Source organism: Pipistrellus kuhlii, unplaced genomic scaffold, assembly GCF_014108245.1.
Source record: "Pipistrellus kuhlii isolate mPipKuh1 unplaced genomic scaffold, mPipKuh1.p scaffold_m20_p_2, whole genome shotgun sequence".
Classification (NCBI taxonomy): Eukaryota; Metazoa; Chordata; class Mammalia; order Chiroptera; family Vespertilionidae; genus Pipistrellus; species Pipistrellus kuhlii.
Window position 1 is genome coordinate 151719946 of NW_023425515.1, and position 18248 is coordinate 151738193.

Below are 18248 nucleotides of genomic sequence, written 5' to 3' on the forward strand. Positions count from 1 at the left end.
AAACAAAATATAATAAAAACAAAGAATATTCAGATATCCAATATGGATTTTTAAAAAATTATATAATACAGGAGAACTTCCCTAAAGGGAACAACGAGCTGAATTGTGGATCAAAAGGACACACTGTGTAAAGGGGGAAGGGAGGAGGGAACACTAGGCATTCTGTAAGAAGAAACAATTCTTCAGGAAGTCTGTATAGAAAAAAATACGCTATTCAAAATGGGTGGAGGCGAGGGTTAGACTGGCCCAAGGCTTCTACAGAGCAATAATTCAGGCCAGGAGCAGATGAAACAATGGCTACTAAGTTCTGAAGGACACAGGACTGCTGAACAACAAAAAGACGTTTTCAAACATGCAACCTCATGTCAATAGCTGCTCATAAGCAAGGAGGGAAGGAAAAAGAAAAGGAAGGAAAAACTGTCTTTAAAAATCCTGTCAATTAAGTAACAAAATGTTTGGCCAAAAAGAAGTGCAGCTTCATTCACATACAATTCCACACAATTCATTAATTTAAAGTGCACAATGCAATGATTTCTAGTAGTCACAGGTATATCACCAAGAGATTAATCAAAACAAAATGAACAGAGAAATGGTGTGAGGTGCGGGGAGGGCTTGAAAGGGGGCAGAGAACACAACAGAACATTCATTTAAATTTTTTAATGTAAGACCAAATAATGGGGAATTAAAAATACAGAAGAATAAATATTAATAACAAAGCCAACAAAAGTTGGAAGAAGGAGGTAGGTAGAAGGAGGTATATTAAGTACATGAGGTTACTACTGTAAAGAGACAATATCTCCTGTCTAAATTTGAAAATAAAAAATAAAAAATATATTTCTATCTCCTAACATTGATAATAATTATAACACATATCTACCATTTGACCACCTACTACATTCCAGACTTGCAGCTGTTTATGCAGCATTTGCTCCCCCTGGACTATGAGGTCAGGACAAGTGCTTTTCTCTCCTCAGATGGACCAGTGCCAAGCACATCAGGACACACAAAATGTGCACTCAATTCACTTTTGATCTCAGAACCAAGTTTTTCAAGGGTATGCTCAAATATCTGGACACACATGTTTTCCATATGTCCCTTAATGCTTAAATAGTCATTCTCTCTGAAAAAAAAAAAAAAAAAAAAAAAAAAACAGACCAAATAAACAGTCAGGATTGTCTACTATATTAAGATTGTTCCTCATCCCAAGGTAGAAATCAGATCAATCAAAAGAAATATATCAGTAATGGACATGGGATTAGGGTCTCAGGAGGGAATCCAACCGAATGAAGAAAAGACCTTGCTTTTCATTTAGATACTCTTGACCTCATATTGACAAAATTGGTAAAATCCAAGTTCATATAGTTTGTATTTAAATCAAAGAAATAAAAGATGACCCTCACTGCCTAGGGTAGCTCAAAGATTGAGCCACTACTAGATTCTAATTCCAAGAGGGCCGGGTCCTGCCCATCCTTTTGCTGCACTGTGATGTCTGGGCACTTAGACTAATTATACACACATCCACTTTGTCATTTTCACCAAGAACACTAAGTCTTGCCGAAACCGGTTTGGCTCAGTGGATAGAGCGACGGCCTGCGGACGGAAAGGTCCCAGGTTCATTTCTGGTCAAGGGCATGTACATAGAGAGCTCTCTATTTCTCTCCCTTCCTCTCTGTGAAAAATCAATAAAATATATATATTTTTTAAAAGAATACTATGTCTTTTTTGAAAAAATATTGCCATTAATCTCTCAGAATAGATGCCATCTGTGGCATGATTGGCTGCATACATCATCAGGAACTCCTGGTGAGTCTACTCTACATCTAGTGTCACTCCAATAATTTTCCCTCTCTTTTTTTCTTCACTGACACCATCCCACTGCAAAGTCAGATGTATTAATAGCTATATTTAAGTCACTTTAGCAATAACCAGAATGTAACAGGTATTTCATCTTTTTAGGTGTATATAAAAAATGTTTGATGAACGAACAGAACTACAATGAGGGGTGAGTCATGAGTGTGGCAGAAGGACAAGCTTGGTGAGGAATCAACGATTCTGATTGTTCAATCTCTGCTTGGCAGAGACATAACTGCCACAGTAGCCTAGCAGAGGCCCATCCATGCTATGATTGCTCTCCATTCTCCAGGAACCGTTCCAATTTCTTCCCATCCTCCATTCAGCATTCAGAGTATCAGAATATACATAATTGCCTTAACAATACCTTGGATACAAAGATTGTGTGTGGAGGGGGGTGGGGGGGTAGTGTGGAAGTAGAAGAGGGTATAGGGAGGATAAATGGTGATGGGGGGAAAGGATACAAAAGTTATCTGATGGTATTATTTTTCAGGACTACACATTTGAAGGAAAATGAGTAACATAATGTATTACCCTCATACACATGTGGGCAGGCACACAAATACACACAAAGTGAGGGTGAGAGAGAGAAAGCCTGATGCTTTCTGTTGTTATTGTTGTTCAGTGACCTTCCAAGTAAACCTATCATAGACCCTACATTCACAAAGGCAACAGAAAAAACAATTGCCCTTGGCATTTCTTCAAAGATGTGATCAGGAGTTACGTGATTATCGGCTTTTTTTCTGTAGGCATGTGTTGCCCAGTGGGATCTGACACTCTTCAGAGTAATCTGATTCAGAAAGAAAAATATGGAGGGGATAAGGTCAGAGCAGTTATGTAAAGCACAATAAAACTCATTTCCAAAGCCAGAACAAAATACTCCAGGTCCAGCATCTGTAGTCTGGTCTCGCGGTGCCGGCCTTTATTTAGACACCTAGGATTCGGAGTGAGTATGTACCTTAAAATAGTTCAGGATATGAGGTCATCTAACCTCAGGGAAAACAAATACACACAAAACACTGCACACATTCAAGCAGCTCAGACGTCTGTTTTAGAAAAAGAAAAAGAAAAAAAAAATCCCAGAATTCCTACTGAAAGCACCAGAAAGCAAAACTGCTCAGCAGAAAAGAACATATGGAGCAAGCAACCATGGATGAATGAGGACTCTCATTCTAAAGGTATCTTTTTCTCCACTGAAAAGGCTTTAAGTTATATTCCACTTATAATTCCTAACTTTAAGTCTGCTTTCTGTGACACCAAACTTTGACAATAAATCCTATCTAATAAAAGAGTAATATGCAAATTGACTGTCACTCCAAGACACAAGATGGCTGCTTCCCATGTGGACACAAGATGTCTGGCAAAGGACGGTAGTTGAGGGGGGGGGGGGGGGGGCAGGCCTGCAGGGGAGAGCAGTTGGGGACAATCAGGCTTGCAAGGGAGGGCAGTTGGGGGTGACCAGGGGTGGGGGGTTGATGTCCCTCAGCCTAGTCTGCACTCTCTTCAATCTGAGACCCCTTGAGGGATGTCCAACCGTCTGTCAATCCAGGACTGCTGCTCCCAACCACTTGCCTGCCTCTGCCTGATTGTCCCTGACCACTTCTGCCTGCCAGCCTGATCACCCCCTAACTGCTCTGCAGCCAGCCTGATTGCCCCTAACTGCCCTCCCCTGCTGGCCTGGTCACCCTTTATTGCCCTCCCCTGAAGGCCTACACCCCTCCCCCATTTATCCCACCCTGAAAGCCTGGTTTTCCACAACTGCCCTCCTCTGCTGGCCCGGTCAACCCTAACTGCCCTCCCTGCTGGCCTGATCACCCACAACTACCCTCCCCTGCAGACCTGGTCTCCCCCAACTGCTCTCCTCTGCCGGCCAGTTCACCCTTAACTTCCCTCCCTGCTTGCCTGATTGCCCACAACTGCCCTCTTCTGAAGGCCTGCCCCCCCCCCCCAACTGCATTCCCCTGCAGACCTGGGACCCCCCAAACTGTCCTCCCCTGCAGGCTTAGTCCTCCCAAACTGCCCTCCCCTGCAGGCCTGCCCCTTCCCCCAACTGCCCTACCCTGCTGGCTTGGTCTTCCTCAACTGCCCTCCCTGCTGGCCTGATTGTCCACAACTGCCCTCCTTTGCATGGAAAACAAATACACACAAAACACTGTACACAAATTTCATGCATCAAGCCTCTAGTTTAAAATATTTGGTCACTGCACCTAAAATCATCTGGCAGGCAATTCTGGAATATCTTGCTACCTGACGATCAATTAGGACTACTGTTTAAATGCACAGGATGACATTCAAGTTTAGAAATGAAAAGTGCCTAATACCACAAACCTCCCTACTGGCCCCTCTTATTGCCAGCCCTCTTTTGAAAAGTAAGGAGTTTGTATTTGTTTTAAAGAGCTGGTTATTATTCCCTCGTTTCTATTTCACCTTAAGATCACCCAGTAAGCAGGAAACTAAAAAACACTTGGTCTTATAACAAATTTAAAAATCTTGGGCATTACATTCCTCTGGTAGAATATTTTTCTTAAAAATTAAAGAAAACCATTGCTTAAATACTGCTCTCACACTTTTAACTTCCAGGGAAATTTTAGGGGAAAACCCACACATACATACACATATTAATGCATAAAAAGAATGTTTCTTTCCCAACTGGGAAGTACACTGTGAAGGCGAGGTGGTGCTGAACTTTTTTTAGCAAGGACACAGCTGACCAAACCACAGAGCATTCACCAACCCCATCATCCAACCAACCCCCTTGCTGTTCCCCTGGCTTGCATCCACTGGACTCATTTCCACCCACCATTTGCAGGATGCCTCTGTACAGCCATATGGACCAAGATGATGAGTCATCTATCATCCAGAATTTTTCGCTTGACCTTTCCACACCCAGCAACCTTCCGCACATTCGACAGGCACATCTCGGGAGAGCATGTGCCCTGCACCCGGAGTTTAAGGCTGAACACAAGAACTCGGCATTCCTGACACTCCTCACTGCCAAATGGATTTATTCCAGAGCTTTACAGAAAAATCACGACTGAAGAAGTGACCAGATGGGGTGTTCAAGGAGAAACATACAAACGAAGTCAGTTAGGAGACTGACGTACTTGATGAAAAACAGACCTAGGATGTAAAAGAACTTCAGTTTTTCACCCTGAGAGGAAGTCATGGCAAAAGCAAAGCACTGAAAAGACATATAAAACACTCCATAGCTGAACTGACTTTTTGACTTCACATAGCTAAACGTTTTTAAATCTACATTTGAACCTAACACTTCATAAAGTCACCATGAAATATCAGGAATAAATAATAACAGCAGAATCTCAAACTTATATAGCACTTATTCTACGCAAACATTCCTCTAAGCACTTGGCATATATTCACTCACTTGATCCTTATAAACCCTTTTCTAATCCACTTGCCATGCAGAATAGGATGCGGAGAAGGCCAGGTATCTTGCCCGAGGTCACACACACTGCCAGTAAGTGAAAGAGCCGAGATTTGGAATGAGCAGCCTGGTATGACCTGGGATTAATTATTATTACACTGACTACCTTCCCAAAAACCTGGAACACAGACGATACCCTTTTAAAACAGATTTTTTTTTTAAGTTTACTAAAAAAGTTTGCTTTATAAGTTGAGAAGCCTTACATTAAAGAATTTTAAACTTGGGAAATTACTGTTAGATGGTGGTGGAGCCAAAGTTTATCAGTCATGGCAAATACCTATCCAAGAAGTATTGGAGGGTTAACTCTTGTGAGTTAAATGCATAGTGTCTGGAGAAGTTAACCTGGCTGAAGAAGTGATGGTAGCCAAGAAACTCAAAAGGCTTGGAAGACAATAAAAGAAAACCCTGGGTTGTGGTATCTAACATCAGTCACAATGCTGTCAATTCTTCCTGCTCAAACTCTTCTCCCAGATGATGTCTCCTTTCCATCACATTGCTATTGTTTAAATGCAGACCTTCAACATCCCTTGGACCAACTATTCTACCAATCTCTTCTTTGGCTTCTAGTCATCACCACCTGCCTCCCTGCCCAAGCACCTTACACCTTCTCTGCTGCTAAGCAAAGAGTCTCTCTGAGACACAAATCTAATGTCATATGTGCGGGAGAGCAGCTGATCAGTGATTCTCATCATTGATGTTTCTATCTCTCCCTTCCCTTCTGAAATCAAAAAATATATAAAAATAAAAATAAGAATGCTCCACAGAACAAATCCTATGGGTGTTGGGAATGAGGCAGGAGATTCTAGGGTCAAGTAAAATTTAAAAGTACCTCATAATGTCTCCTTCCATGAAGCATTAAATCACATGATCATATTAAAAGTTTGGCCCTAGCCAGTTTGGCGTAGTGGATAGAGCGTCGGCCTGCGGACTAAAGAGTTTGATTCTGGCTAAGGGCACATTCCTGTGTTGAGGCCTTGATCCCCAGTGGGGGGTGTGCAGGAGGTAGCTCATCAATGATTCTCTCTCATCATTGATGTTTCTCTCTCTCTTCCTCTCTAAAATCAATAAAAATATATTATTAAAATAAAAAAAAAAGTTTGGCAAGCCTGAAGACGGAAGGGTCCCAGGTTAGATTCCAATCAAGGGCTGGCTCCTCCCCTGCCGGGGGCCCTGGCTGTGGCACATGCAGGAGGCAACCAATCGATGGGTTTCTCTCGCATCAATATTTCTCTCTGTCTTTCCCTTTCTTCCACTTTCTCTAAAAATCAATGGAAAAATATCCTCCAGTGAGGATAAAAAAGAAAATAAGTTTGGCAAAATCCTGAAGTAAAGGAAACTGGTTAACCTTGACATTACTAGCAATTCTGGGCAGGTAATGGAACCTTGCAAGTGTTCAGAATAATTCTCGACACACAGTGTTAGCAATCAATATTTAAACAGAAATATATTTGAACACAAAGTCTAAATATATTTGAACACAAAGTCTGTTTTCTGATCTAGCCATTAAAAGGACTGCATGCTATATATATATTGAGAAACAATGTCATAGAATAAATACTCCCCCATATCAGTCATTTTAGAGGTTTGTGGCTCTAGACTTTAACTGAAAAATACAGGCAACCTAATAGCTTGAATGTGGGACATTTCCTCTGGTTTCTCTGTAGCTGGCAAACAAGGTTTCAACTGTCAGCTTCTCGAGGTTTCAGTTTCACCAAATTAAGACAGAAATGTGTGCACTGTGTGAACTAGACAAAAGCAGCCCTGCAGTGGAAAGAGGTTTGTTTGAGCTAAATTTCACAATCCATTTTTTTGTTCATAGAAAGCAGTATGTTCATCAGCAAACTTAAAGGAGAAGATTCTGAATTCCAGCTTGTTCAAGTATAAAACTGTGCAGTGTTTTGTGTGTGAGCATCTGTATGTATTTTCTTGGGTGAAATATCATACTTGTCATCAAGGGATCCAGAATGCCTAAAAAGGTTAGGAACCACCCAGTTTTCAGATCAGGTCCATGTATTGTTTAAATACATATTAAACATCAAACAGTACCAGGGTGTATGGATACATGGTGAAAAGTAAGTCTCCCAATCCTAATACTTGCCCAGAGTCAACCACTGTTACCAGTTTCTTATACTCCAAAGATAGTTTATGCATGTGTTTCTTTTTTTTTTTTTTAAATATATGTTTTATTGATTTTTTACAGTGAGGAAGAGAGAAATAGAGTTAGAAACATCAATGAGAGCGAATCATCGATAAGCTGCCTCTTGCATACCCCCTACCGGGGATGTGCCCGCAACCAAGGTACATGCCCTTGACCGTAATAGAACCCAGGACCTTTTAGTCTGCAGGCCGACGCTCTATCCATTGAGCCAAACCGGTTTCAGCTATGCATGTGTTTCTAAGTATATACAGTAATATTATGCCATCCTTCTATTTTTGCATAAATGATATGCAATGTACACTATACTACAACTAGCTTTGTACACTTGGCGATTTATGTTGAGATCTATTCATATTATAACATTGGTACATACCAAATATGAGACATTCCTATGATAGATACTTAGATAGTTACCAATGTCTTGCTTTATAAATAATGCTGAAAATAAACATCCTTGAAGCTATATCTTTAGGCAAGAAATCTAGCAAAGAAATACTGAAACAAAAAATATGAAGTCTGTTAAACCGTCCTCCAAAGGTTGTGCATTGTATACTCAACACTTATTTCCCACATACTCAATACAAGATTTTCAGATTCTCTATCTCTGTTAATCTGACAGGTGAAAAATGGTAACTTCTGGTTTAAATTTTTATGGCCTATTATGAATGAAAGAACCTCTGGTTTCAGACATACTTATAACAACTTCATCATGGAAAGAAGAGGCATCATCAAACTGGAACAATAACGGAATTCTATTAGGAACAAGCTATTCCCAGAAATTCAGCTTACCCATGAGTCCCACTCACCATCTAGCAGCCAGTGCTGATCCTGTCGGTTCTCCAGCTCCGACAGCATCATGCGTGTGATCACGTGGTCTGGAACCAAGCGGCCTTTCTCTATGAACTGCTTTGCCACATCACCAACTTCTGTTAAAAAGACCGGAGAAAAGAGATTCTCATAAAAGGCTTCAAAAATAAAAATAAAAACCTTACAAATTCTTTTTGGACAGTTTTGCCTTCTCTCCCATTCCTCCTGGTTCATGTGGGGGCAGGGGGAGGTTTTAGAGTAAAGTTTTAACGGTGATGGAGGCACTGCCTCCCAAAGAATTACAAAAGCAGCTCTTGAAGAAATAAACATAAAAGAATATAAATTAGACATAATGTGAAAACAAGAGTAGGAAACAAAGTTGGAGTCTAGAAAGAGGGTGGTACACAAAAGGCCAGGGAGGAATTCTGGCGACTCCCTGAAGGTGAGCCAGAAACAGGATACTGAGCCTCCCAACAAGTTATGGTAACAAGGAAAAGTGACCAACTACACGACATAGTTAGTATACAGAAGACTGAAGGAAGCTGCGAAGCACAACCATTCCTTAGAGACCAAAGAAAAAACATTTCCACTGTTCTTCCAGAAAGAATGCTGGATAGTATACACAACAGGTCTATATCTTTTCTGGAGCCTCAGTATAAGCAAATAGCGCCTTGCTGACATAATTGTAAAAAAAAGCTAAGTCAGTGTTATCAGTGGAATGCCAAGTTCATAAAAGAATGAAATTTTAAAAATTATTTTCAGGGGAAAAAATGCTTTTAACTTAATTTAAAATAACAATTCCTTACTTGTAGAACTTGTGAGTTGGCTTCAGCAGAATAAATGATCAGTTTAAATTGGTTAAATTTCTAGGCACTGAGTTTTTATTTAACCAAGATGAAGTCATCTGAATCAATAAATGACAAATGTTGGGAGGATGTGGAGAAAAAGAAACCCTGGCACACTGCTGGTGGGAATGCAGATTGGTACAGCCATTGTTTTTCTCCTCAAAAAACTAAAAATGGAACTCCCATTTGACCCAGTAATACCACTTCTAGGAATATATCCCAAGAAGCTAGAAACACCAACCAGAAAGGATATATGCATCCCTTTGTTCATTGCAGCACAATTGATTAAGGTATTACAGACCAAATCTTAGTTTGGTCTGACCATAGCTAAGATTTGGAAACAGCCTAAGTGCCCATCAGCAGATGAGTGGATTAAAAACTGTGGTACATCTACACAATGGAATACTACGCTGCACTAAAAAAGAAGGAATTCCTATCATTTGCAACAACATGGATGGAACTGGAAAGCATTATGCTAAGTGAAATAAGCCAGTCAAAGAAAGATAAAAAATATCACATGATCTCACTCATTTATAGAATATAATGAACTACATAAACTGATGAACAAAAACAGTTCCAGAGACAGAGAAACATCGATCAGACCATCAAACCTCAGAAGGAAGGTAGGGAGGGTGAGGGTAAGGGGGAGAGATCAACCAAAGGACTTGTATGCATGCATATAAGCCAAACCAAAGGACACAGACAACAGCGGGGGCGGGGGGGGGGGGGTGTTGGGGGGATAATGGGGATATAAGGACACTTATGTAACACCTTAATCAATAAAGAAATTTTTAAAAAATTAAGTCATCTGCTCTCTAGGGAACTGTTAGTGAACCATGAGCCAATGAAGTTTATAGAAACATAAAGCAGCATCATATTACTGGGTGAGGGTGGGAGTGGGGGTGGGGGTGGGGAAAATCAAGAATCATTTTCCCCCACCTTCACCTTGAACTTAAGGTAGAGCCTTTCCTTCTCAAGGCTGAGTCTACGCCTAACTCCAACTTACACACTGAAACATGAGCTGTGAAGAGCTCCATATCACTCCACTCCTCCTGGACCAAAGCAGCCCAGTTAAGCCCCAGGAGATGCATATTCAATAACTCCCTGAAGAAGCAGAACACAAAAGACAAGCACATTCTTGAATGTGGCTGAACATGAGTGGGAAAATATTGATTGATTGCATACTATGTAACAGGTAATATTCTAGAGAGGTGACAGTAAAGAAAAGTACTGATATTTAAGCAGTATTAATTTCCTTAAAAGCAATACTAGCGATCATTAACATATACTATGCGCCTTTAAGTATCATATGTGGCATTTCATTTCATCCTCATATAAGGTAACAGCCATTTTTTATGACAGCTTTTTGAGACATAACACACACACAACATTGACCATTTTATAGTGTATAGCTCAATGGTTTTTAATATATTCTTAGTGTTGTACAATCATCACCACTACCTAATTCCAGAACATTTTTATCAACCCATTAGCAGTCACTCCCCATCTCCTCCTCCTCCTGATAGCATGTGGCAACTACTAACCTGCATTCTGTCTTTAAAGATTGGCCTATCCTGCACATCTCATATAAACAGAATCACACAACATGTGGCACTTTGTGTCTGGTTTCTTTCACTTAGCAGAATGATTTCAAGGTTCACTCATGGTGTAGCATGTATCAGTACTTTATTCATCTTTATGGCCAACTACTGTACTCCATTGTACTGATAGAACATATTTTGTTTAGCTATTTGTTCATTGAGGAACATTTGGGTTGTTTGTTTCCACTTCAGGGCTACGATGAATAATGCGGCAGTGAACATTCATGCACAAGTCTTGGTCTGAACATATGCTTTCAGTTCTCTTAAGTAATACTTGTAGGGCAGTGGTTGGCAAACCACAGTTCACAAGCCACATGAAGCTCTTTGGCCCCTTGAGTGTTCTAATGCCACTTCTTCAATATAGACTCGCCCAGGCAGAAGAAAACAGACTTCTGCGCATGGGCCACGAAGTTTCAATCGCACTCTGCGTGAGCACCCACACGAGGCATTTTGTGGAAGAGCCACACTCAAGGGGCCAAAGAGCCACTTGTGGCTCCCGAGCTGCGGTTTGCCGACCACTGCTGTAGGGTATGTATGTTCTGTATCTGAAAAAAAATCACTTTCATAGTAGGCTTGGAATATCTGACAAGTTTGGTGCTGTCCTACGCTGCAATGGTCAAAGCCAACCAGCCCCAGAGCCCTATTCTTGGTCACATCCAACAAACCTTAAGGTAGATATAAACAAGTACACATCTTCCAAGGTGAGAGACCAAGATGTGAAATGGCGCCAGACATCCCAAGAGGAAAGAGTAGATAGCAGGTTCTTTGGAAAAGAGAAGACCCAGAGAAGGAGATGATAACATTTTACCCATGACCCGATACTTGATACATGGGAAGGGCATTGTTTTATTCAAAGCCTAGGATTTAGAATTAGGACTAGTAGTAGGAATTTCAAGTGTTTCAATGAAGTTGCCTAAGAAAATGTCTGAATGGAGACTCAAACACCACCTAGGAAGGAATACTGTGACAACTGGGCTTGGATTGGGCAACATGGTTTTCCAATTATTTTGGGCATCCTTGGCTCTCTCGGACAGAATAGGCATGTCCTCAATTTGATTCCAAAATCAAACTTCCACCACATCTCTCAATCCCCATCACGCAAACCTGCATAGGTCAACAGCCAGAGCAAAATGGATTTAATAATAGATCTACATCTAAATGAAGACCTTGTTTAACAGCAAATAGTAATACAACGACGGTCAGAAGACAGAGGCCCATTCTGGGAAACATGACCTTCACCTCCCAGGTCAGTTTGCTGGGAAGAAAAGCAATATTATTATGTAAACGCTAATGCTAGCACATTTGGATACAACACATGGCTGCTCCAATTTTTCAAGTAAAATTCTAAAGAAAGTCTGCAGACAAGCACACATTGTCTTTTTTGTTCTGATCACCTATAATTTAAGGGAAAACTGGACAGAACTGGACAAGTGTATACAAAGCAGCAAATTCCCCAAGATGACTAGCCAGATCACCAGAAACAGATAACAACTCAATGTCCTTTTATTTTCTAAGTATTTTTATTGATTTCAGAGGAAGGGAGAGAGAGACAGAAACATCATTGATGAAAGAGAATCCCTGAATCACTGATTGGCTCCTCCCATAAGCCCCACACCAGAGATCAAACCCGCAACCTGGGCATGTGCCCTGTCGACGCTCAACCACTGAGCAATGTCCTTTTAATTGTCCATGCCAGAAAACACTGAGAATAAAAGAACCCTGTAAAAACAGCTTGATTTCTTCAGAAAGCTGCCTAGAACCAGGAGAAACCACTGCCACTCCCAGTGTCAGCCCTTCTTCAAAAGGTCATTGAAAATGCCAAAGCACACACACACACACTATCTGAGGAGTGGTCAAAATGAACTATCGCTTTGTGATTCTGCCAGCTATAAGTTCTTTATCCCCTCACTCTTAAGAATATTTTGACACTGAAGTAGTTACTTAAAAAAGATTAATAAAACAAAGAAAAACTTCATTCTCTAAACTATTTATCCTTGAGATCATTTTAAGGAATGTCTTTGGGTTAAAAAAAAAATCTTGGTTTAGAGATTAATACCAAAGACCTTTAGAGGTGAGAATTATGGAAGAAACTCCTAATTTTAGGAGGGGGGGGCGGCACTTAACTCAATGACTCATATCCGATGTCCAGTGTCCACCCTTCAGTTGGCCTTGCTTAAAAGCATGCTTTCTTTTCCTTCATGACAAAAAGATACGGTTTTTAATCATTCCGTGACATTTGCTATTGGTAGGTATGAAGAACATTCTGAGTCATACTTCCTGGGTTCAAATTCTGACACTGCCATGTAAAGGCTTTTTAAGACTGGTCACATTGTGTGTTCTTGCTTCAGTTTCTTTATCTGTAAATAGGTAATACCATCACCTACGATTGTTTTAAAAGTTGTATGTGGCTAATATGTGGTAAAGGACTTGGAATAATACCCTTTTGCAAATTTCATTCAAAAATATGGAGATAGTATTTTGCTCTTATGTGGCAGGTGTTATTCTCAGTAGTTTATATACATGAACCCGTTTAATCCTAATATCTAGGATTAAATTTTTATTTTCCCCATTTCATAAATCAACTGAAGCACAGAGGTTAAATAACTTGCCCAAAGTAATTCAGCTAATAAATGGTGGAACCAGAACACAAACTCAAGCAGGCTGGTACCAGAGTTCCTTTTCTTTACCACTAGTCACACTACATTATCTCTGAATGTTTGTGAGCATTTCCTTGAACACAAGCACTTTGAATGTTAGAGTACATGTGTAATTTGTGATTTATAAGAAATATATATGGTCCAAAGTGAGGCCCAGAGCTCCCCAATGCCTTGGAATTTCCTAAATAGTAAGAGCAATGGGAGCATCTTTCATTATAATATTTGGTCTCTTTTCCTTAATTCCTAAAAATGTTCTGGAGCCCTAAAAGTGAAATGGGGAACATGATATGATATGATATGATATGATATGATGATATGATATGATAGTATCTTCAAATAGTATCTCAAATTATTTCCTGTATCCAAGGTCCCACAAATTATTATGTCTTGTTATTCATAATAAGCCCTATTCCCACAATTGGGTTTATAATAATGGGGTGACTATTGGAAAGCACCTAAGGGTGGGCACTGGTTGCCAGAGGAACAACCATGAATAGAGGGGTATACTTTTACTCCTACCCCTTGACTTCCTGGAAGGGGAGAGGGGCTGGAAGTTGACTCAATCATCAGAGGCCAATGAGTCAATGAGTAATGCCTATGCAATATGCCTTCATAATAAATAAATAAATAAATAAATAAATAAATAAATAAAGAGGGGGTTCAGAGAGCTTCTGGCTGGGAAATAAATAAATAAATAAATAAATAAAGAGGGGGTTCAGAGAGCTTCTGGTTGGGGAACAACACTTCAACGTGCCAAACCCCAAACTCCATGAGGACAAAAGCTCCTTTGTTCAGCACCTTACTCTTTGTATCTCTTCACCTCGCTGCTGATTTTTATCCTTTAATATATTCTGTAATAAACTGATAATCTCGTAGGTAAATGGATTTCCTTAATTCTGTGAGCTGGTCTCACAGCAAAACCCAAGGCAGAAGTCGTGGGAACTTCTGATTTATAGTTAGGTCAGAAGCACAGATGACCAACTGGCCTGACAATCTGAATGAGAGGGTGAACTTACAAGACTGAACCCTTTAACCACGTGGTAGGCAAACTGCAGCTCGAGAGCCATATGTGGCTCTTTGGCCTTTTGAATGTGGCTCTTCCACAAAATACCACAGCCTGGGTGAGTCTATTTTGAAGAAATGGAGTTATAAGAAGTTTAAGTTTAAAAAATTTGCCTCTCAAAAGAAATTTCAATCGTTGTACTGTTGATGTTAGGCTCTGCTGACTAATAAGTTTGCCGACCACTGCAAATCTGACCCTCACTCCAGACAATGTCAGAATTGAGTTGAAATGTAAGACACCTAGCTGGTCCTGGAGAATTACTTGGTGATATGCAAACTGCCCCCCCTCCCTCCACCCCAGCCCCTTCTACACACACACCAATATTGGAAGTTGGGTGCAGAACCTTTTAACCTTCTGGAACAGTGAAGCCCCTGTCTAAAGGGACAAGAGCATAGTGAGAAGTGAGTTTCTCTGGCAAAACTTACCTACTCAGTGATAGTATGCCCTGTGGGGAAATACCTGGTCCTGCCCCGTGCAACCACTTTGCTCTCTTAGGCACTATAGCTTCAACTAAATAAATAAATTGACAGCATGCATTTCCTTGCAGCTACTTCCTACCAAACTCTAAGTACCCTGCAATCCTGTACCTACCAATTAGTCAACCTCTCGCCAGGGCGCTCTCCCTCATCTAATCCATCCTCCATACAACTTCCAGAGGAACTTTCCCAACTCACAAGTCAGTGCAGGTCACTTCCTCCTCCAACACCAGCAATGCATTCCCTGGCCTACAGGGTGGCATGGAAACTCCTTAGGCTAGCATTCAGAATCACTCCCATCTGGCCTGGAAGCACTATTCCACAAGCCTCACCTCCCACCACAGAGTTCCTTTATCCCAGACCCTTTCGCTGTGCCAGGCACAAGCTGAGAAAAGCTGTGCTCCCTTCCCTCAGGCAGTGTACAGTCTCATGGAGGAAAGGCAGGTCTGGAGGGAGACAGTGCTCTGATGTGATGTGCCCAGGACAGAGATACAGAGGTGGACACCTCAATCCATGCTCAGACCCAAGGAAAGCTTCCCACCCTAGGGCTGGAATTTGAAGGGTTAGCAAAAGTTGGCTGAATGAGGCACCCCTTCAAGTACTACATGTGCCAATCACCTCAGAGCCATGAATTTTCTACTTCCTTCAGAGTAGTAATCCCTTCTTCTACAGTCTACCAGAACCTGGGCTGAAGCGTCTATAAATGATCTGTACAGATTAGACAAAAGATGCCTCTTTGGGAAGATACCCACTTCCCCAGGCTGACTCGACTGTGTGCCAGGAAACAAGTGGACAGAACCAAGCTGGACTGCAGGCCCCATACACACCCCTTAGCCAGGTGCCCTGCCACATCTCTGTACAACCTTATGTGGTTGTACCTGTACCTACATCTCACTCTTCTTTGTAAGTGGAGATACTTTACATATCCTCCCTACCAGATTATAATCCCCTTGAGGGCAGAGACTATTTTAAGGATCAATAAGGGCCATTCTACTTGAGATACTATTTGAAGATACTATCATTATCTTTGGGCTCTGTTTTCCTGTACCCAAGGTCCAACAAATTAGATGAAACTCTTTTTACTGCATCTCCTGTCGTTTCTTGTATCTACTGTATTGTTCAACAGTCATGACAATCATAGTGGTGACTTTTAAGGCAATAAAAACTTAGAAAAATCGTCCCAACCACACAATGAGGATTATGAGCCTCACTATTTCCTTTAAATGTTATCTTATGATCTTAATTTTTGCCAGGCAGGCCTTAAACAACTGAGTAAAATAAATGTATTGAATTAAGCAACACTGTTATCTGATCAGTCTACGTACATGAACATTTAGTTCTCACGATTGCTTCAGCCTATTCAAGCTGGTTCAGAAAGAGCATTTCCACAGGTTGCATTTGGATCCCAAGCCTGACCTCCTAACAAGAAAGATCTGTTCCTACAAGAGACGCTCGCTCCTCCTGGAGTTATCTGACATTTTTAAACGCCCACAAAATGTGTATGAGTCAACTTTTAAAGATGTCTGAGTTTACGACTCCAAAATATTCTCTAACAAAAGAAACAGGAAGTTTATCACCCCCAGTGAGGATTTATACTAAACTAGACCACCCAAATCCCATGCTGCCAGTCTTTGACTCTCCTACTGGGTGTCTGGGTGATACAGACAATCTTTACCCTAAAGGTTTTCTGATAAATCACAAGACATTAGGGATTGTAAACTATTTCTAAAGAAGGTAAGAAGGATAGGCTTATAATTTATTTAATACAAAATAATACTATAAAATAAATATAAAAATAGAGATATATGTTAATTAACCCGGACGCTGTAATAGGCCGACCAGACAGGAGGAGGTTGTGCATGCAGCGTTAGGGGTGGGAATAGGGTGACAGGGGCCTCCACATGCCTGCACTGGGGGAGGTTCTGATCAGCAGCGGCCATGGCTGCTGTGGGGTCCGGGGAGCAAGGCAGGGCCAGACCAGCAACTCGAGGGTGGGCAGCACCATGTGATTTCAAATCACACGCTGGGCTCCTGGTAAACTATAAATCAAGTCTTGAATCCTATTCATTCTTTGTTCCTTTGCACATCAGACTAAGATCCCCAATTCAGTGATCATATGTCTCTCGGGAGGAACAGTGACTGCAAACAGAGTACACCTGTCTTCAACACCTTTCTGTTTCTATTAATCTTAGGGGACAATATTTAGCCTATCATACAGAATATTAACCCAAGGAAACTGTAGCTCAAATTATTTGAATCTATGACCTATGTAATTAATCGTTTCCTAAGTCAAAAGGTTAATAGAAAAAAAAATTTTTTTTAACCTAGATTTGAACCCAAATTTATGTAAAGTACAAATGTTTATCTCTTTTCCACTAATTGTAAGATTTTAAAAAATTATGTGATTTTTTTCATAAAGGTACAATTGACAAAATATTAAATTAGTTTCAGGAATACAACATAATGATTTGATATTTGTATTTTAAATGCAGAATATTCAACACAATAGGTAAAGTTAATATGTGTCATCATACAGTTAAATTATTTTTTTGTGATGAGAACTCTTAAGATCTACTCTTAACAACTTTTAAATATGCAATACAGTATTATTAACTATAGTCACCATGCTGTATATTACACCTCATGATTTATTTACTTTATAACTGGAAGTTGGTACCTTTTAACCCACTTGACTCATTTTGCCTCATCATTACGCTCCTCTGGCAACCATCAATCTGAGCTTGGTATTTTTGTTGTTTTTAACATATATTTTTATTGATTTCAGAGAGAAAGGGAGAAGGAAAGATAGAAATATCAATGATGAGAGAGAATAACTGATCAGCTGCCTCCTGCACGCCTCCTACTGGGGATCGATTCTGCAACCCTGGCATGTGCCCTTGATCAGAATGGAACTCGGGACTCTTCAGTCCGCAGGCTGATGCTCTATCCACAGAGCAAACCAGCGAAGTCTTTTGCTTTGTTTTTTAAATACCACATAGAAAGTACCATTTTACTTGATTTATTCTTATTATCTGCCTTTTGATCATGGGAAAACCCTCTTTTAAAAACACTGAAATGGCTTCATCATGAGGCAGAGTCAGCATGATACAAGGAATTACATCAGACTGGGAATCAAGAATCTTGGCTCTCAATTCTGCTTCTGCATGACTGCACACATCAGTGTGCTTCACTTATTGTGCTCTCAAGCTTCCTCTTCTGCACAAGAGAGCTGGACCCCTCTACCTCTATCCTCTCAGAGGTGAATTCCAATTTCCTGTCCCTGACTTTGTGGGCAGGTGGGAAGGTGAGGTGGACTAGCTTTCCCTGTATGCCTCAAACTACACT

The 18248-nt window shown here is 40.7% G+C and overlaps 1 protein-coding gene across 2 annotated transcripts in view; it reads right to left on the reverse strand.

The window, feature by feature from the left end:
• Positions 1 to 18248, reverse strand: part of AK4 (adenylate kinase 4) — a 60989-nt gene that overhangs the window by 18243 nt on the left and 24498 nt on the right. For both annotated transcript variants that reach the window (XM_045584502.1, XM_036443856.2), the window contains exon 3: positions 8261 to 8380. In XM_045584502.1, coding sequence (XP_045440458.1) covers positions 8261 to 8380 — 120 coding nt within the window. The remainder of the gene's footprint in view (positions 1 to 8260; positions 8381 to 18248) is intronic.